We start from the raw sequence: 20,609 nt of genomic DNA on the forward strand, positions 1-20,609 counted from the left end.
CAGTGGATACTTGAGTCCTTTCAGGGATTGCAAATTAGATTTTCTTCTTTCTGTCTCATTTACAAAGCAGAATATCAGCAGTCGCTTTTCGTGTTGACTTACCAGATAGATCCTGGAACAGATGCTCTTTTTTTTATTTCGTACAAGTTATTACTTACGTAGTGAGAAGAAGAGCTATCTTCAAACTTACCATCTTCTTATTTCCCAGAACACTGAATCACAGCAGCAGATTTCTATTGGTGCTGGCAAATTGGGATCTGGATATTGAAATGAACCTTAGATGTTGATAAATTGTTATGAGCTCAGCCTTTTCTCCTAATCTGTGAGTGTTAGAGTACCTGCATATTCTAAAAATGGCAGTACCACATAGGGTTTGACCCAAACAATTAAGTAGTCGTACTTCGAGTCTGCAAGTAATTGTTCTGGATTTGAATGTCCTCTTTTGCTTTGCAGAGAGGCAGCACGTGAATGTCGCAGGAAGAAAAAGGAGTATGTGAAATGTCTAGAAAATCGAGTGGCTGTGCTTGAAAACCAAAACAAGACACTGATTGAGGAGTTGAAAGCACTTAAAGACCTTTACTGCCACAAATCAGATTAATTTTGGATTCCCATTTTCACTTGTCCAGGTGGGATGAGAGACTGGTTCTGGCTAAACCCAGAAAGACAAAGTAAACTTTTTATTTTCTAAACATTTCTTTTTTTCTATGCGCAAAACTGCCTGAAGCAACTACAGAATATACTTCGTCTGTGCTTTGCATCAAACTGTGAATGTTCAAATATTTGCCTCCACTTCTCCCCCTACAAGATTATTTTCATCGTCACATAATCTCAGCGTGAAGAAGAACAGGCTTCTTTCTCATCTCCCATCCTCTTCAAGGAGTTGAAATGGTCACTTGGGAAGTTACTGCGGGGGAGGGTCCTTTTGTAATGACGTCAAGAATTTGTGCTGAGCTCTTTCCATTGCCTTAGAGACAGAACTACCCCAGCCTCTTGGCTCAGAGAGCTGTGGGCCGCATATGTGAAGCACACGTGGTGCAATGAAGAAGCAGTGGTTGCCAAAGTGGTTTCTCATACTTATTTTAAGCTATAAAAATACGTGTCTAGGTGGCATGCCAAATGAAAGGCACTTCACAGTCACATTCTGCGTGTGGAGCTAAAATACCTTTTCAAACTAGCCGAGGAGGAGTTCTTATATGTAATCTACATCACTAGTCCCTCCTGAACTAGTGAAAACTCCATGCCTCAGACACAAATGGATCGAAATAAGCTTCACTGTTCAGTTGTTGCTTCTTGAAGCATAGCGTGTGCAAATGTGTGCAGCATTCCGAATGCACAAAAAAAAACCATTGACTTCATATGTTACTGGTTGGCAAACAAGATTTGAATGGGAAAGGAATCAGAATGAAAAAGGTACAGCAGTGATGCTTCGTAAACAGTCAGATAATAAGGCTAACACATGAAAGCACTGCCTATTTATATGCAGAACAACTAAGCAGTTGAAGCGTGGCCAACTCCACATACATACTCCCTGATGACAGTATGGTTTGTCTGATGTCCTCTTAAGCAATCATGTATTTCTATTTCCCTACCACTATCATATGTAAAGGAAATTATTGAACTTGATAGAAGCATTTGTCCTGGTTTACTAGATTATTTTTCAAATTTGGAGGATGTTTTCCATGCATAAATTAAATTGCAGTATGGTAACTGCCAGGACAACCTCAAATATTGAAGGGGACCTCAGACACAAATATTCCAACCGGCTTCTGCTTCTCAAGAGACAATATTAATTATTTGAACTTGCCCAGGCTAAATAGATTCTTAATTTATTGAGAGGATTTTTTTCATGCAGAGGGTCAGATTTATCAAGTTGTCAATGTAAGTAGAACTACTTACCTGCCTCAGATTTTTGCAAGATCAGACTTCTTGTGTGTACTAAGGAAACGTTTCTGGATTTACATTGTTAAAAAAGTAGATAATGTTAAAAATAATACTGTAATCAGCATTAGGACTTCCATTATGTGTCAAAAAGAATCACGCTCTGTTTGTTTCCTGGCCCCCTGCAGCCAGGCTCTTCATATTAACTTGAGTGATTTGATGGAGTAACTTTGGGCTTTTGGTCCAACTTGTACGTTTAGAGACATATGAATAAGACTCCGGTCTGTACCAACACCTTGCCTAGCAAAGTGTTAGCTCATATATTTTTCCCATTCTCTCTATCTGTTCTTAAGATAAATTTCAAAGATGAATTTCTAAGAGGTTATACAATCAGTGTGACGTTGCAAGAACATTTGCAAGACTCTTGGCAGTTGAGTCTCAAACAACTAAGCAGTATTAAAAGTTGTAGTTTTCTCATTTGAGAGGGCATTCAGTTTCCAAGAGACTTTTAAAGGAGCAGGGTTAAACTTGTAGCATTATTTTTAAATCTAGAGTTATCAATAATTTCAGATTGTATTTCAAATAAGAGATCATGAGTATTGGAATTATGAAAGAATTCATTTTCAAAATAAGTTTTGAGGGGGTTTATAAATGGTCTATTTTTGTCTGCCATAGAAAACTGATTTTCATGTTTTTATTTAACAGAATATGAATTTATTAGTTTAGCAATGGAAATTTAAAGAAGACCCTAAATTCTCAGCCTCGTCTACCTAAAAATTGTCTGATTCTTAAAGACAGAAAACACACGCATTTTTGACGGTTTCCAGTTGTTCAGAACTAACACTAGAAATGTTGATGATGCAGGCGTAGTTCTCATCAAATATGTAAGCTTATGATGGATTAATTGACAGAGTTACACGGAATGGTTCCTCCGGCTTTGAGAATTGTGTAAAAGGCCCTGAGTGCCTGCATTAAGGCTGTTTGTTTTGCAGAACCACCTGTGTGCAAAAGCTTGAGGTTCTGTACTGCACCTCTGCGAGACTAGCTGGGAGCTGGGGGATGCTCCTAGCCATGGCCGTGGGCAGTCCCAGCACAGAGCCTGGCAGTGCATGCACCAGGAGCCTACAGCTGGACCTGGACCTGTTTCTTCCGTTACATGGCTGAACCAAATCTATGTGGCAGTGAGAGGAGAACTGCATTACCTGTCTGTCTGTGTGTGGTCTGTGAGTAGTCTATCGTGTCATTACTGTAGACTGCAGTAGCAACAAACATTTCACTGAGAAAAAGAATGTTATTTTAAAGTACATAGGCATCTCCAAGAATCTTTATTTTTATTTATGCTGCACTGAGGATTCAAGGACTTGAATTTCTTAAACAGAAATTTTTAATGACAATGATAAAAAATGCATTAGGCAGAGTACAGGTCTGACTAGGGTTACCCATACATGCTTTACTATTCATAGTGACCCAAAAGGGGAAGGAATACGATTCAGACATTTGCTGATGTGTTACCAAGCAGTGAGATTGGGGTAATCAGCTTCTATAAACTAAGGCCATTTGGAAACAGGACAGCAGTAGTGCTGGCGGGGGGGAAGGTTAGTTTTATATCTCACGATCGTGAGTTTTCTCGAACCGATAGCCTGTTTTACCTGAGGAGAGGGTTAGAAAGGGCTAGATCCATTACGTTCATAATAAACGAGGATTGATTTGAAATATAATTTTTGTAATGTCATTATTTTGCAAAACTACAGCACCAGTCAGGCAGTTAAGATATTGTCAGAGGTGCTCTTTTAATTTAGATATTCTTGGAAAATACATATGTATAATATATGTACATATATATATATACACACAGTATATAATCTACAGCTCTGAGAGCTTTTAAGTCAGGAATGCTGAGTATTATAGTATATGGAGGTCAGAAAAAATTTTTACTTCTGTGTGCGTCTGGGTGTGTGCGTGTGTGTGCGTGTGTGTGAAAGCCTCCCCCTGCCCAGTCCTTCTGGGCTGCATTATTTAGCGCTTATTACTGATTTGTTTTGTGCTGTTTCTCAGTTATCCATTTTTGAGAATTGTATTTCATTTTTCATGGCTTTTGTGAGTTGGTTTGTTTTTATCTTTATTTTTTTTTTGACGGAGATTTTTGAAATGATGTAAACAGTTGTTTTACAACAGCCACCACCCCCCAGAATAACTCACTTTTGTGCTTTTTCTCTTTGGCAGCTATATATCAAAGGCAAAACAATTGGAATGGTTGTTGAGGTGTTGCTTTTTAAAGGAACCACTGGTAAGACTTCTGTTTTCCTCCTAGAGTTGCAGCAGTGCATTTGTATGTAAGCAGCGATTTCACCAGAAGCAGGTAGTTGCTTGTATCTGAAAGCACAATTGTAGCCTGTCACGCTGTCAGGACTGTACAGACTCCTGTAGGTTCTGGCTCTTCTGTAGGTCGTGTTTGTGTCGCAGACCACTATCTTCTCTGGTACTTTACATTGATCAGAAAATCGGAGGGGCGTTTGGAATCATTAAGAGGCTCAGGAAAAAAAAAGTTAGATTTAATAAGGAAAACAGCCCTGATAGTTTCTGATCAAAATTTGTACTACAGTCTTGTTTTGTTTTTTAAATCTGGGCTTCCAGTAGACAGCAGCTGCAAGTAGTCATCTGAGCAAAGACTAGCCTCTGCCTTTTTATCGTGTTAGACAGAGAGCCAGTGCTTTCTGTGGGCTAAAGACTGGTCTCTGCATCACAGCAAGTTCATTATCAGTGGTTGCAAATGCATGACAATTCATAGGGGATGTCATTGGTTTTCTAAGACCCTGTTTTTATTGTCATTTTTTACCCTGAAGATGGTTAGTGATGTCACATTTGCCAATGATCTAACCAAAAGGTCATGTATTTATTTTTGTTACACGATATCCTTTGTAAATGTTTAATTAAAATGTGCACTTTTTAAATAAAAATAATAATAATAATAAAAAAGCATAGAAAAAAAAAAAAAAGAAAAATTGGGTTTGCTTAAGAAGCTCCCGGGCACAATTGCTGCGATCCCGCTGCCTGCACACAATTCACTCCTCTCCCCACAGCAGTTGGCTCTTTCACCAGTGTAACTTGCTGATCAGCACCTGGCTTCCAGCAGGCACTGCTTCAGACTGGCAGGAGATGTGAGTGGGTGGTACTGAAGATGGCAAAGAATTAAGTGTGTGGTGTCTCAGAGCAGTAGGTACAGGATGGATGTGGCATTATTTTTAGACAGAACAGGTTCAGTGATCCCAGGTGAGAAAGGGAGATAACTCAGAAAGAAAGCCCAACTCTTTCTCAGCCTCTTTATCCCCCTTAATTTGAGATTTAGCTGCGCATTTTAAAAGCTGCATTCCAAGAAAATAAATCAAAACGCTTTATAAATTTTTGACACCGGGAATTAAAGGTATGCTGACAGTGTGTCACTTTGCTTTAAAAGAAAAAAAGCACAACTAACTTATTTGTGCAGAAATGATAATTTAGCTATAATCCTGAAATCTGTCACGGTAAGCAGGTTTTAAAAGCATACAGTACTTTCATGGTTCTCATGTACTGTGCCTGGGAACTCATGTCCCTGAGCTTTTGTATTTGCTGGCTGGATAAGACTGATTTTGCAGAAACCTGAATGTATCGTGAAGTTCAGCTGAAGTTCTTTCTTCTGTGTGCTGGTGGCAGGTTCGGGATTGTGGATAGACATGGCTTAAATCTGTGCATCTTTTAGGGAAAGGGACCAGATCCAGGTGGTAAGGGGAGTTGCATTTTAAGTGTTTTGTCTTGGAATGTACTTTTTACATGTACTTAAGCTCTGTCCTACAAAGAGACTTGCTCTGGCTATTTTTTGTAGCACAAATTGAAGACACCGACCTGTTCTGGTGCTACAAGTGCAGTCCTAGCCTGTGGTCCACGGCAGTGAGTCTAGGTCTCACTTTCACCAATAAGGAGGAGGAAAGCCAGCTGTCCTCGGGAGCTGTGTGCTGACAGGGAAAGGGTCAGGGAGCAGCCATAGTGATCTGTGGTTAGCGCTCCTCCGTGAGCTGAGCACTTGCTGTTCTCATTGCTTGGGAGCAGTCAGTTCACTCAGTCTCAGCTTCAGCAATCTATTTCTCTAAATTAGGGAATAGCTGAGTGAGAGCAAGGGGAAGGTCTTGAGCTGGTCAGTTGTCTGGAAATGGCCACCGTTAAGAACTGAGGGTAAATGGATGCTCTCCACAAGCTGTGTTTTATCCAGGTGCCACTCCATATATTTTTTTTTTTTGTGTGTGTGTGTGTGTAATAACATTTATTTATATTAAAACATAAAGTTTAAAAATTCTGAACTGCGACTTGGTATGAGATTTAATGCTGTGCTGCTGATATGGACTTCTATGGATGTGATGGGGAACAGGGCAAAAAGAGGTGCTCGTTGGCAGCCAGCCCCTCCACAGGCTTGTCCACAGATCAGTTGTTCACTTCAAAAATGAGTTTCTGGTTGTCTGGATTTATAATTTAAAATTGTTTTGGAACAGTGTTTTTCAGGGAAGCTTCCAGAGCAAGAGTTATTGTTCTCCCTTTGTAATGTATGCTGGAAAGGGCAAGTTCACCTCATCTGCATTTCTGGTTCTTTACCCAAACCATGTTAGCACAGAACAGGGTATTTGAGCTCAACTCCCACGTACCTGTGGAAGTTAAAAGACTGAAAGAAAATCCATTGTTGGGGGAAAATGAATCCTTTTTTTACCTTTCCCCAAAGATCTAGAAACATCCCTGTTGTGTTTATTTTTTTTACTTATTTTTTTGTGCTTTATCTGTGTTTAAAAAAAAGGAAAAAAAAAAAAAAAAAAAGCTGTACTGGGTTATAATGCATTTTATTAACACTATGTACATATTAGCTGCTTTATGTTTTCAGAATGGTAGTAATTGCTTTGTATATTAAAGTGATTCTTGTGAATTTGTGAATTATTGTCATAAAGACGTGCTTTTTCTTACTGTAACCTTTGTGGTATAAACTGTCATAACTCCCTTTTTACACAAACATTTATGTGCAGTCACATAAACATGCTTTAAAAAACTCTAAAAAGTCTCTTTTTTGAGCAGGATTTTCCCTTTGCACTAATCGAGAGGCAGAGCTAGATAGGAATGCAGGAAAGGGCACATTTTAAGCAGTCGATGGTATCCTCATGACATGGCGTGCTGTAAGTATTCATGAGTATTTTCCCAAACAGAGTGCTTTTAAAATCTCAATCAATTTGAATTAATTAGAGGGTAAATCCTGAAGACAAAGTTCCATTCTTCCAAAGTTCCAATCTTCCACTTCTGATACTTATTTTTAAACTTCCTTTCTTGTATCTGTTTTGGTGGTACTTAGTTCTGTTGTTTAATAATGTGTGAAAGATTTTTTTCCTTTCACAGTTTAAATATGCTATCTTTCCCACTTCTAAGCATTCCTCTTAAGCCATGTACTGCTGATTTTGAGAACAGAAGAGAAGGCAGCAAACATTACAAAGATCACAAATTGATTATGTAATCTGCAAGGTTGGATCAAACCACGGGACAAAAGCCAGAACAAATCCATCACTGATGCAATGCACCAAGGGAAAGAAGAAAGGTCGACTCATTATGAGTGGGATTTTGTGGTTTTCATAACTAAGCACTTTCATAGTGCTGTTCCTATATTTGTTCACAAAATCCACATCTCTGCAATGAGGGGAATCCCAGGCAGGTTAGTTTGTAAGATAAAAATGCAGTTTGTCTTGAACTTCACACTGAAGGAATCAGGTAACACAGGTCCCTCTGCAGTCAGTACATCATCCAGTAAACCTGATACTTCTGGTGCTGAGGCACCTTGAAGCTCTTTGTCTGTAAGATACAGAGCTGAATTTTCTACTCTGTCTTCGTAATAATGAAGCACCGGTTTTGCAATGACGCTGCAGTTTGTTCCCTCACAGAATGGCACATTTCAGAGACGGTTGCAGAAAATCACAGTATGTTCACGTCTACCCGATCACTTCTCTGTGTCTTGGATCCTCCCCCTAGGGTGAGTGGTTTTTTACTGTCAAAAGTCTGTTTATGCACTGCGTCACTACCCTGGGACAACTGCACCAACAAGTCCTCCATCCAGTTGCGTTCACATGATATTGCAAACCAGGAGTGATGCAGTGGAACCACCCAAAAGAGAATCTCACTGATTTTTTCAAGTTTAGGATAAACACAGTGGCAGAAAGTGCCTGGGCAGGGTGTCAGTGTAATTGCCATGCAGCTGCTGAACCATTAATGTAGTCATCTCATTCTAGATCAGAAGCTTGCCTGGGACCAATCAGTCGGGACAGGAGCATTTGGTTTTGCCTCAGGCTTACAGATGTCATTGCAGAGAGCTGCTCTCAGTACTTACCCAACGGGGCCATTGCTCCTGTCCTCGAGCCCTACACAGCTGGTGTGGTTCACTCCTGAGTCTAGAAGCAGCCAAAGCTGATCTTTTCTGCCTGCTCTCAGAAAGGTTGCTGATTGTAAAAGCAGCTACAAGAGAACACACAATGGGAGCTGCTAAACAATTACAAAGCAATGCAATTAGATTGATCTGTTTTAAAAATTCAAAACTTCTCATCATAGCACGCCATGGAGCAAAGATTCCCTTTTTAACGTCATACAGGTTGTTAAACTTCTAGGTTTTATTCTGTGCTGTTTAAGTATGCTTTTTAAGCAGGTTCCTGCTAAGGAAGCAGTGCAGCTGCAGCCTCTTGCAGGGGCTGAGCACGGCCAGGTAGCAGACCTTCCCCAGGGGCCAAGTCACATGCACAGGCAGGCACAAGCTGCAGCATTCTGCTTTCTGCCAGCCCCAGCCCCAGGGGAACCAAAACATGCAGTGATCACAGATGAGCTGAGAGAAGGAAGCACTAGGGGGGAGGAGGAGGAGCACTGAGAACTGGAGTCCCATTCCAAACATTACAGCCAGAAACAGAATTAGGAGTGCTTGTGATTTTTTTCCAGATGTTGCTCACCCAATTGGTAGGACAGAAAAGACAGTATGGCACATTACAGCTCATACCATGTTCTGCTTTTAATTAAAGGTGCTGTCTTCCTTTCCTCAAAAGACTTCAACACTAGTTTGAAACTGCAAACTCCCAGTAAGTACTGTTTTAGTGACACCGTGTGGCTTCTAAGTATACAGTTGTAAGCAAGTGTATTACAAAGCATCCGCCCTCAGGCAGAATTCAGAGCCAAGCAAAGAACTGAAGCTGAAAACAGACAACAGATTCTCCAGTGGCAAAATGCAAGGCCTTCAGACCTTGTTGGTGGAAGCTATAATGACATGTTATTTCCAGAATACGGTATGCATGTCACTTCTGGATCACAGACCCTCAGCATCTTCTCATTAGGAAGTCTGATGGAAGCAGGTATGGCCTCCACACTTGCAAGTTAGATACAACCACTAATTTCTAAGTCAGCTTGCTTTGAACTGTTGATCCCCCTCCTACCACCCCAGCCCTGTCTTCCCTGCTCTTCTTCAGTTCAGTAGTGGTAGCAATAGAACAGATTTATGGCATCTGCCTTTGTTGGGTGTGCCCTTTGCATGGCTTCTTTTACCACAGCGTTAAAAATGCAGGTCTGATGAGTTAAAACACTTTGAACTGAAGTCTTAGTTTATTCCACTTTTCTAAAGTTGAAGAAGTGATAAAAGGGAAAAATCCCATCTAATCTAATTGCTAATGTAAGTTTCCTGTGAAAATTAAGTGGGAAAATTAAGATTTTTAAACCACAGATCTTTTGATTACATTTTTCATGCATGACAATTTCTGCAACATAAATCAACTTCAAAAATTATTTGATAAAAAGTCGTTGGAAGACCTTATGTATTTCTTACTGGGGAATGAAGTGGAAAATCAATATGCAGAAGGAGGATAGGAACTTTCCCTGCTGGTTCAGACTGAGTGGAAAAAGAAGCCAGTGAAATAACACAACCTCCATAATTATATGCTTAGGAACAAGTGTATTTAGTAGGAACAAGGAGAGGTTTGAAAAGGATCAGCAGTTTATTAACAAAGTATACAGTCAAAAGTCATCTTTGTGACCATGCCTCTGTGCTTTGTAGATATGAACATCCTTACTGTAATCATAGTGGACCTCATTTACAGAGAAACGGCCTTTCAGCATCTTCAAGAAGTTGCTATCCCGTTCATAGCGGATACGGCAGGAAAGAAGAATCACAGTTTGCTCTGAGCACAGGTGCTCCAATGTCTGAAGCAGTTCCTCAAAAGTTTCTTCGAGATAAATGATGTCTGCCCCCAGAATGAAGTCAAATGCTCCCGGAGAGAAGTTGCCTAGGTCTTTTCCCCAAGTTAGTTCCTTCACCACAGCCTTCGGGTGTAGTTCAGAAGGTAAGTTAGCCCACACGTTCAGCTCCAGGAATTCTAGTGCTGGCTCCCTGTCTGTGATGGTAACGTGAGCACCTAAGTGGTACAGGAATATACGTCTCAGATAAATGCTTGATGTCCATAAATAGAGCATCTGGAATACAAAGCTTCAAGGTAAGCAGTCCTAATAACTGCTGAGATGCTTGATTAAAAACAAAAGAACAAAACAAGCAGAAATCCCACTGTCTGGACACATCCCATTCTTCATTAGTCACTTAAGAATATAAAATATATTCATATATTTCACACGAAGATTAAATCAGGTTAAACAAAAAGGTTTTCTGGCGCTTTTTCTCAGTGCATGAGAGTAATTATTTTCTGGTATGTGACAACAATTTTAAAAAGATTGTCACCATTAACTTGCTCTGATTCCTCATTAGAAGAGAAGCAACTGAAGAGGTCCGAGAAAATTTATGCCTGTGTGATTTCCTATGGCATTGCCACATTTTGTCAAACTGCTTTGTTTTTATTATTTTAACAGGCACTTTCCACTGTCAGTACAGCCCTGAATTACATGATAATCTGCGACACTTAGCACAGATTAAACAGTGCTCAGCCCCTGTCTCGGCCACAGTAGTATGCGAGGCAAATCATTCCTCCAGACCTTGGTTTCCCTGTCTGCAAGATAGGCTAATGTGGCTTTGTGTGCTTTCTGTCTGCAGCTTTATCTGTGCTGCATTTCAGGAGAATTGAAAGACGACAAGCACAGATCTTGCTCCCTGGAGGAGGAGATCTGCAAAGCTCAGTGTTGCGAAGCAGACTGCCATGGTAACAGCATCAGTCTTAGCAAGGTCCCACCATAAAGTAAACTGTGGTGGCACTATCAGTACAGTAAATAACACAGCGGGCTCTGAAGTCTGATGAGGGAGGAAGATGACTCAGGATATATCACAGTTCACATGTGTGGCTTTCATATGAACTTCTGCATGTGGATGTAAAAATGCCAGTTTTACTACAGCTGTAAATTGCTCACGGCAAACAAAACAACCCTTACCCAACAGTGTGGCCACTATTCCCAGCAATCCAGTTCCAGCTCCCAGCTCAATCACCGACCGATCCCTGAGATCGATGCCTCCCATCTCCAGATAAGCAGACAGGACGACAGCCTGAGCCAGGAGACAAGGTCAGTTAAGTGCACCTCAGTCATGCTATATCACAGCGCTTCTGATTTACACGGAAGAAGCACGCTATGAGGAGGGTCTGCAGCAAGGCTCCGGTCAGCCCTTCCGTGGAGGGCCCGTGAGCAGCATGCGGTCTCGTCATGAGCTTTACGGAAGACCCTTAGAGGCAGAATACGATAACGGCCCCGCTACCTAACGTGCAGCGCCGAGGAGCGTTCCGCGGGGTGGCTTCTGCCGGAACCGACGCGGCCGCTCGGGCACCGCATCTCTCCCGCTGCCAGCGCCCCGCAGCCTCGGGCCGGTCCCAAAGCCGGGCCGTCCGGGAGGGCCACGGCCCCGACGAGGCTGCCGACGGTCCTCGCGGCCGCTGCAGACGGCGGGCCCCGCGTGCTTCCGTGCTGCGCGCCGCCTGTGCGGGGCCCGGGGCGCCCGCTGCCCTCGCGCACGTGAGGGGCCTCTTAGGGAAGCGAACTTTCTTTAATCCGCCGATCCCCAATTCGGCGCTCGGTCGCTTCTCCGCGCGATCCGAAGTGCCCGGCCGCCGCCCGGCCCGCACCTACCGCGTCCCACACCACGGCCGCTACACCGCGCCGCTCCCAGTCCTGCCGGATGCGGACGGTGCGCCCCGCGAAGCGGTACGTGGCCGTCGGCCTGCGCAGGCCCTGCAGCGCCCGGCCTTCCTCGTAGGGCACCAGCGCCATCGCGGCCGCCTCCTGCGGAACGGCGGAAACGCGGCGGGGCGCTGCCGAGCCGCCCCGGTCCCTCCCTCGCTCCGGCCGCGGCGGAACCGTGCAGAACAGGGGCCGGGGCGCGGGAGGGGTGGGCGGCGGCGGGGCTGGGCCGGGCGGAGGGGCCCGTGCCGATGAGCGGTGTCGGGCTGGAAGCGGTCATCGCGCGGCCGAATAACGTCGGACGCGGCTCCCGGTACGGCTGGGTCGCGGCGGCGAGCGCGGCCGCAGGGCCGAGCCGCTCAGCGGCGGAGGTGTGGTGCCGGTGCTCCCACTGCCTTGTTTGTGCACGGCTCTCTCGTCACCTTTGGCTCCGTTTAATCTCTTGTTTGGCAAAACAACACAGCGCGCCTCTCCTTTGTCTCCCTACCCAGTTCCTTGAACCTGCTCCAAAGCCTGCTAAAGGCCGTGGGAGGGCCGGGCAGCCGTCCTGGCTTCCCGGAGGCGCTCGGCAAAGACTCCGGCAGCAGGAGGGCAGTGCCGGCCATGCTCCTCGTTCCCTGCACGGGGCCAGAGCAGGCGTGCACGGGTCACAGGAGAAGCGCCTGGGCGACCTGCGCCCATCTCCGGGGGCTGCACCGCTCAGCGGCTCCCGGTGCCAACCCTCAAACTTAGGGAGCACAACCAACTTCAGAACACAGCCCTGCCCTCCCACAGGAAACAGCAAATCTGGCTGGCAGAAGAAAGCAAATGTTATATGTGAAAGCTGTTGATTTCAACAGAGCGGCTTTAGATTTGTTAACGCCTTTGTGGAAGAGCATTACAGGCTGCACAGGGGAGCAGGAAACAAAGCTTGTTTGTAGGGTTCTGCTACTGTAGTGGAATGGAAAGCAGAATTCCACTTGCCCCAGACCGGTTCATACTTGTCTTATGGCAACTCAGACTTCTTTTCCTAAGCAGGCCAGAGCAGGTGTGATGATTCAGCTTACTGTGGTTTTATGTCTAAAGCACTGGTTCCTTGCCACTACTCCTACCTGACAATAATGCAGCGAATAGTCTTTTCTCAATAGTGTGTTTTTCTAAGGCATATATCCCAGAGTATCTCAGCAGCTCAGCAGGCTCTACGAATCCTGCTCTTCTCCTCAGAAGTATTTCCCTTTCTTCCTTGCTAATATTACTTTGGCACTGACTTTCACACGCCTTAGACAGAAGGCCAGGAATTACTTTTCAGAGCATAACTTGGTAGTGAAGCTATTAAAAAGGCAATTAAAGGCTATTAAAGGGCCCTACATCTAACTTTTTTTCCTCTCTACAAATCTGTTTTCCAAGTTACAGTATTCAAGTATTATAACGGCAGAGTAAGAGACATACTTTTTTCCCCACCTTTCCTGACAGTAAAATGGCAAGGAAAATGTAACAACAAAGAATTCTATGCATAGGACAGTTGTCCAAAACTGAAGTACTTTTTCTCTCAGCAGGGTGAGAGTTTAGCACAGCAATGAAGTTGGGAGAAATGTAACTCGGTTTGCCTTTAAATGCTGCAGAAGGCAATATGGATATCTGAGCTGCAGATAAATTTGCAAAGTAGGAAACTGCTCATTGTAAGGTAAGCAAGGGTGAGTTAAAGCAAAAAGAAACACTGCTTTCAATCCATTCTTATCTCACTCAACTACTTGATAGAACAGAGGTGCAGTATGTCCAACTGTAAATCCTGCTCCCTCTGATGCCACTAAGCTTTGTGGGGTAATTTAAAGAAGTGTTTCAGAGCAGTGGTTCTTTTAATGCTCAGAAAATCAAAGAATCAAGTAGATGTCATGAGAATGAGAGCAAATTCTTTTAAGACTGTACTGGTACACATCTCTTACAGAAATCTTCTCTTGGCTGCTAAATGTTTAAAATCCTTCCTTTGAAATGAATACAGCAGTTCTTGTGGTGGTTCTGCAGACACTGCATATACCAAATGGATCTTGGAGACATGCACAACGTGAGGAAAATACTGCATCCATCTCACAGTCTCTGGTTGCCACAGCAAAGACAGGTATAAATAGAAACAATCTGATACACTTTTTAAAAACTGTATCAGGGAACATGCGTTGTTGGTAACTGTCTGACAGCAACGCCTTATCCCAAATGGCCGCAGTGACTATTTGCCTGGAGACTTCTGAGCCTATGTGTCTAATCCTTTCTGTCTAAGCAAATATCAGCTATTTCTGCTTGTCCTTCCACTGGAACACAGGAACTATCTGTGAAGGAAAGTTTTGACAAATGTCTGTTTTGCTAAAAACTTCCTCCAATCAAACAAATGCTAACTAACACCAGGCATGGTGGGGAACTTGGAAAAAAAAGCTTTCTCCTCAGCTACCACCAGCAGTGGCCATTCAAGTGACTAGCAGTGAAGTGATGAACAGTTTTTACGTGTTCACTGGTAGCTTCCACACAGTCGGCACCAGAGAGATAGATGGGGCACTGAATTGCTTTCTGTTAAACAAAAAGGGAGTAAGCCAGAGATTAATTCTGCTCATCGCTGCTTGCAGTTACAGAATAAAGCCTGATTGATCTGAACCACCTTTGAAACCAACAGGATGAATTAAAAATGAAAACCTAAGTTTCTGCAGAAGCTAACAGGTTATCTGCAGACATTATAACTTGCTGGTTCTGCAAGAAGTGTTAAATAAGAAAATAATGTATGGCATGAGCTACTGTGTCATTTTCTTTATACAAACACAGTTATGTTAAGCGACGGAAGTGATGAAAAAAATCATGAAGATGCTTAACTTCAGAAGTGCAGGGGCTGAAATGCAGGAAGTTTTGGTGCGAAGGAATAGTTCCCATCAGCACTATTACAATCACTCCATAAACCTCATATCTTGATCAACTGTCAGATATAATCATGGCACTTATTACAATCTCTTGATACAGAAAAATCACATCACTTCTAGTGGAGTTACGTGACTGATCTCATAAAGGCCACACAGTTCTGAAAGTTGGCATTGTTCTGAAATCTTAATTAACCAACAAAAAGCAAAACGAGCCAGCTCTTCTCCCCGTAAGTGACAATGGCACTTTGGTTGCTGGAAACCTCCAGCTCTTGCTAATGCACTTTGCAGATCTGACCTACAGCCTCACACTGGTGTGCCAGCAGCTGGGCACTGGGCCGTGCTGGCCCTCTGATGGGAAGCAGACAGTGCTGTGCTGCAGGGCCATGGGAGGCAGGGAGGTGGGTTGCAATGCAGATGCTGCTGCCCTCCTGCAGCTCTCATGTGCAGGGTGCCTGGCTGGGGGCTGCAAAGCACCTGGCTCGGGTGTCTGCCTGTGGGATGCTGCTGCGCTGGGAAATGTGCTGCAAAAACACTCTTTGGTGGAGGCTGAATGTAGATCCAGAGGGTTAATTTTAAGTGCTCGCATTTCTGATGTGTTCCGTAGGTGCAGAGTTATGTAATTGGAGGGAAAATTACAGTGCAAGCCATGTACTGTATTAATTTACAACTAGTTAACGACAACTAAGGGCAGTTTGAAAACAGTTCTATAGGCAAGCAGACAGCAGCTAGAGCATGCAGGTAGACGCATCAGGTTCCCTTTTTCAACAAGTAGAAACCAAGAAAAATGTTTTTTGTTGGTTGGTTTATTTGTTTATTTATTTGAGATAGTATTAGGCAGCTTTTCTCCACTCTTTAGAAACAAAACCCTTCAGACAAAGGAGAAGAAGCACTAGGCACCCGTAGGCAATTTCTGGTGCCTCAGACCTCACAAGAAGGGCTCCTCAGGGCCTCCTTCCAGACTTTTCATGGCCCATGTTGGAACTAAGCCTTCAGAAGTTTTTCTTAAAGCTATGGCTGGGCTTACACATGCAGTTTGCTGTTTCTGAATGAAGTCACGCATGCCATGTTCATGTTTGTGTTATAATACTGGAAAGCATTTCCCTTTTCCTCATAGGAAAACTGCATACATCACCTGGAGTACAGCTATTTCCAATGCTTGGCTCCTCAGGAAGAGGAGCTGTGCCAGCTCTGCCCAGCAGCACAGAGCACAGCCTCCTTGATTTCAGCGCATCTGAGATTCTCTTCTCAGGTGTAAGGTCTCCATAACTCCACTGCTGCAGTCCATTCTCTTGAGTCTCCAATACGTGCGGATGCTAGTTTTATGTTTTCTTAGGACAAAATGAAGACAAGATCCAAAAAAAGACTCCAAGGTCAAAAAACATTTACTGCCATATGCTTGTGCTGTTGGCATCACTGCAGTGATCCAGGTGCTCGCATGCTAAGAACCTCCGCACTGCCTGTGCTGACATCCAGGATTGCTGCAGAGACACAGAGGTACAGGTGGGATCAATTACAGCCATGCTGGATTCTGTGTGCTGCGAGGCACAGCTCCCAGCCCTGCTGGCACTGCTCACCGCTTGTCAGTAGTACAGGAGGTGATCTGAAAACTGAGAATGTTAGGGCTACTAAACCTCACCCTGTGACCCTGTGTGTTCTGAACAACCTCACTGGTTTCTTTTTTTACTCACACCCTAGCGGAAGCACTGGATCTATTTCCCTAAGTACTTTTTTTGTTTCAGTTTTTTTCCCTTAAATGGCCACAGCCTTATGTTACTGCTGAGCCTCAGAAGACAATCATGCCTGCAGTATTTTCATCCTGTCAGCTGGTGCTGGATTTCAAAACAGGATGCCCACTTTTCCCCCCATTATTCACAGCAGTGAGATGCAGAATCCGGAGCTTTTGTTTCCAGTTGGTTACACGGTCCAACGTGTGATTCATTCTTCCTGCAGCCATGTTTCCAGGAAAAGACAATACTGTGGCCTCTCTCCAAGTCACCCGCAGACTGCTGGAGGCTTGAGCTGGAGAGTGCTCCTGTGCCTGCAGCTGAGACACTTTCTAAGAAGAGATGAAGGGACGAGGCCTCAGGCGTGGACTGCTGTTATCTCTCAACAAACAAGCAAGGAGGGACACAGCCTTGGGAAAGCACATGCAGCACAGAATCAAGGTGCAGATAAGAGCAGAATGTACAGGATTTAAAATTCTTGGCCCTGTGAAGCACAACAAGCATCTGCAAAGAGCTAGTCTCTGTTCTTGGGATTGAGGCTGATTGCCAAGCCAGTGGCTTAAGGGCCTGCAGTGTCCCTCCAAACATTTAGGGAGACTCCTGGCTGCTCGATGCCATTGGTGTGGACTATAATGCCCATGGATATTGGAGTTTCCCAAGAGTTGTTCAGACAGGAGCTGGCAGTGATGGCTTCCAGCTCTGCTCTCAGGGATAAAGCTTCTCATGGCTCTGTGTGGTGGAGCCTGGGCCGGAGAGCTGCGTGGCCATGCACTCCAGCACTTTGCTTCGGCAGCAGTCAAACACAAATGTGCATGGATCTGCTGGCAAGGAACTGTGGTGGGGAAGGCCTGGGCTGGGCAGTGCAAGGACTTGTCTGCAAACAGTGCCAGTAGGCAGCAACTCATGTGTGTGGGGCAAGCAGGCCAAGTGCAGAGCAGAACCGCCTCCCCGTGAGCCTGTGAGCAGGAGCACAGCACCTGCAGTGCCCTGCCAGGTCTGGCAGCCTTCCCTTGTTGTGCCCCCCATGTGCAATGACACAGGTAGCTGGGCTCACAGCTCAGCAGCAGCAGGGTAGGCTCCAGTGTGTGAGCCCTCTGGGCTCCCCACGCGTTCAGCAAAGAGGGAATCTTTGTGTTTTCAGAATAAACCATGGCTCTGTTCCATCTCCATGTTTAGGGAATACAGACTACTGCTGTGACTGTGATCTGACTTCATCTTGCAACCCTATGTGGCCCTGAGGCTGCCTGAAGATCTCCTGGCAGTTACTGACACTTCCCCAGAGGGCCTCTGTTTGGGTTCATTTCCCAGGTTGTGGAAAGTAACTTTCTTGTTCATGGAAAGTGAAGTGAGCACGCTCTCCCCACCGTGCACCATGAAAAGCCAAAGGTGATCTCTGGGAGCAGAACTGAAGGCCTGTAGAGCAGCCTGCATGCTGATGGTGAGCATCCAGCTCAGGAGGGCTCCTGTGCAGCGTTAACGCCAGCCAGGGTGTGAGTGCCAGCCAAAACCCTCGGCTGCTTCTTGTGTGTTCTGCTTAGGTCACATTTTCTCCATGAACACCAATGGAAGGGAATGAAGTACTTTTTATCTTCATAAAGCGAGGTTCAGGTTTGAAAGGCCCTGCCAACACAGAACATCCCAAGGCTGCTGCACTCCCCTCGGCCCGGTGTACAGCGGGAGGGGCCCCAGCACATCGATGGACATTTGTGCGATGGGAACTGCTGACTCACAGGGGTAAATCAAGCGAGATGGCAGAAGGACGGCACGGGAGGAGGATGGGACTGGCAGTAAATCGCAGCGAACGGCGTTCGGAATGCGGCCACGACACCGAGTCGGTGTGCGCGGGGCCGTGCAGGCCAGGCGTGGTGCCACCTCCATCGAGTGCCGCTCTGGGCGCCCAGCGCCATCACCGCTCTAGGCAAAGCACCCGGCAACGGGTACCGCGCTGCTCTGCCGCGGCAGCTCTGCACGAGAGCCGTCAGACTGCCAAGACGCTCAGAGCGTAGAGGAAGGTGGCTCTCCGCGAGCCACGGATCCCCGCCCGAGACGGCGCTAGGGAGCGCGGAGCAGCGGCTCGCGAACCGTGGGAGCCACACCCGCGCCCGCACCCGGCCGCCGAGTAGCGCCGCAGCCATCCGCACCTGCCGACCGCGCGGCCCGAGCTCCGCGACCCCGCGAACGGGCCCGAGGGCGGGGCGCGAGCACGGGGAGGTGCGAGGGGCGGTGCCGCGCGCGCGCGTGCACTCAGGGAGGGCGGGAGGCGGAGCGCGATGGCGGAGCGTGACGACAGCGGCGGCCGTTGGCGGAGCGGCGTCACGCGGCGGGCCGGCGGCGGGCGATTGGCCGGCGGCGAGGCGGGGCCGCGCCTCTCCCCCTCCCCCGGCCCGGGGGAAGGTGGCCGCTCCGCCAGGGCCGTCGGTCGCCGCGCGGAGGAGGCGGCGGCTCGCGCGCGGCCGTTGGGGCGGGCGTGGGCCGCGCCTCGCCGGGGCGGAGGCGACGGTGATGCTGCGCTGAGCGCTGACGCCCGTCCGCCTCCCTCCCTCCCTCAGCCCGGTGCCTCCGCGCCCCCTCCCCCGCCCCACCCGGCGGCCGCGTTAGCCGGGGCCCGGCGGGGGAGCGCCGAGCTCCATGGGCAACACCGTCACCTGCTGCGTGTCGCCGGACGCCAGCCCCAAGCTCGGCCGGGCCCGCGGCGGCGCCGGCGGGGCGGCGGCCGGGCCCGAGCGCTGGGCGGACGCGTACCAGGCGGCGCCGAGCGGCGGCGGCTCGGGCTCGGCGGAGGCCGACTCGGGGGACTCGGAGCCCGGCGGCGGCGGCGGCCCGCACCTCCAGCACATCAGCGACCGCGAGTTCCCGGATGGTGAGCGGCAGGCGGCGGGGCTGCCCGGGCGGCGCGGAGGGGAGCGGAGCGGAGCGGAGGGGCGCCGTCCCGCCCGCCGCGCCCCTTTGTCCCGGCGGCGCTGTGCCCCGAGCGGAGCGGGCGGCCATGGGGTCCCGGAGGGCGGGGGTGGCTCCGGGCCGGGCGCCGTATCGGCGTGCCGAGCGGCGCTTCCATCGCTGCGGGGCGGGAGGAAGGAAGGGTGTGTGGGAACGGGCGGCGGGGCGCTGGGGAGGCTGAGGGCCGTGACATCAACCCTGGACGCGGTAATTTATAGCCCGGCGTGCGGGCCCTTGGCGAGGGCTGTGTGCCTTATGCGCTCCTTCGTGTGGCTCGCCGCCCTCCGTGAGCCCATGGCGCCTCACGGTTCCTCCCGGCCCGGCCCGCTGCTCCCAGGCGTGCCCGGCGCACAACAGGTGGGGCCGCGCCGTCCGCTGCCGGCGGCTGTCGGTGCTGCAGTGGCGCGGGGTCACCGCTCTGCTGTTGGAACTTGGCTTAATTCGGTGCTGCGCCGAGTATAACCACACCTACAAGAAACGAGTGGGAGAAAACAGCTGTCTGACATCGTTAGCGTAGGGTGGGCGCAGTGACGGTTAGCGCCATCCCTCTGAGCTCATCCTGAGGGCACGAACAGATTTTTGGTGACTGGAGAGAAGCCGTGTGGGTGAGCCTGAGGAGCGGAGTTACCGCTTGTGCCCCATTCTGCACAGCCGCTGTGCTGCAGCCGTGACCAAAGTGCAGCAGAACAGTCGGCTCCCTCATCTCTGAGACAGCCATGCAGCACTGCAGGAGAAATTATATTTGCCCGTCAGGAGAAATAAAATTTCATTCCTGTGGAAAGATATTGCAGAAATGTCAGAACTCTCCCATACTCGTTAAGCAGAAAGGAACTAAACGATTCTAACGAGTCAAGCAGAAATGGCTAAGCTAAATGAATGTTCTCAGGAGTAGGGGTTATACCTGATTGAACCCTCACTACCTGATCATGTGGGTGGGCCTAAGTAATTAGGCTTAACTTTGAAATCAGCCAGACATCAGAATTTCCTCAAAGTAGGGAAATACAGATATTTTTTATCTGAATGAAAGAGTATAACCCAAGCACAAGGCGATGCCTGTCTA

General features: G+C 47.2%; 3 protein-coding genes and 1 long non-coding RNA gene across 10 annotated transcripts in view; 3 read left to right on the top strand and 1 right to left on the bottom strand.

The window, feature by feature from the left end:
- CREB1 (cAMP responsive element binding protein 1) overlaps window positions 1-6,812 on the top strand; it is a 39,501-nt gene extending 32,689 nt beyond the window's left edge. For both annotated transcript variants that reach the window (XM_042874981.1, XM_042874982.1), the window contains one exon: window positions 454-6,812. In XM_042874981.1, coding sequence (XP_042730915.1) covers window positions 454-598 — 145 coding nt within the window. In that variant the 3' untranslated portion in view covers window positions 599-6,812. The remainder of the gene's footprint in view (window positions 1-453) is intronic.
- Window positions 6,746-12,102, bottom strand: METTL21A (methyltransferase 21A, HSPA lysine). 3 transcript variants are annotated; one of them, XM_042874984.1, is made up of 4 exons: window positions 11,962-12,102; window positions 11,275-11,386; window positions 9,975-10,316; window positions 6,746-8,385 (listed from the first exon to the last, which is right to left on the bottom strand). In XM_042874984.1, exons 1-4 carry the CDS (start codon window positions 12,100-12,102, stop codon window positions 8,231-8,233), a joined length of 750 nt encoding a protein of 249 aa, XP_042730918.1. In that variant the 3' UTR covers window positions 6,746-8,230. The 3 variants fall into 3 exon arrangements, with proteins under 3 accessions (XP_042730918.1, XP_042730919.1, XP_042730920.1); XM_042874985.1 differs by lacking the exon at window positions 6,746-8,385 and having other exon boundaries at window positions 9,881-10,316; XM_042874986.1 differs by lacking the exon at window positions 6,746-8,385 and having other exon boundaries at window positions 10,166-10,374.
- LOC122182014 lies at window positions 10,775-17,174 on the top strand. Of its 4 annotated transcripts, none has more exons than XR_006179668.1 (4): window positions 10,775-11,403; window positions 13,545-13,675; window positions 13,937-14,107; window positions 16,003-17,174. It is a non-coding gene; the product is annotated as an uncharacterized LOC122182014 (long non-coding RNA). The 4 variants fall into 4 exon arrangements; XR_006179669.1 differs by lacking the exon at window positions 16,003-17,174 and adding an exon at window positions 14,604-14,764; XR_006179666.1 differs by lacking the exon at window positions 16,003-17,174 and having other exon boundaries at window positions 10,782-11,403; window positions 13,937-14,764.
- Window positions 17,175-19,225: 2,051 nt separating this feature from the next.
- Window positions 19,226-20,609, top strand: part of CCNYL1 (cyclin Y like 1) — a 33,874-nt gene continuing 32,490 nt past the window's right edge. The window contains exon 1 of the mRNA XM_042874807.1: window positions 19,226-19,472. Within this exon, the coding sequence (XP_042730741.1) occupies window positions 19,241-19,472 (232 nt within the window). The 5' untranslated portion in view covers window positions 19,226-19,240. The remainder of the gene's footprint in view (window positions 19,473-20,609) is intronic.

Source organism: Lagopus leucura, unplaced genomic scaffold (genome assembly GCF_019238085.1).
Source record: "Lagopus leucura isolate 7727_CA_CO unplaced genomic scaffold, USGS_WTPT01 Super-Scaffold_100012, whole genome shotgun sequence".
NCBI classification, from domain to species: Eukaryota; Metazoa; Chordata; class Aves; order Galliformes; family Phasianidae; genus Lagopus; species Lagopus leucura.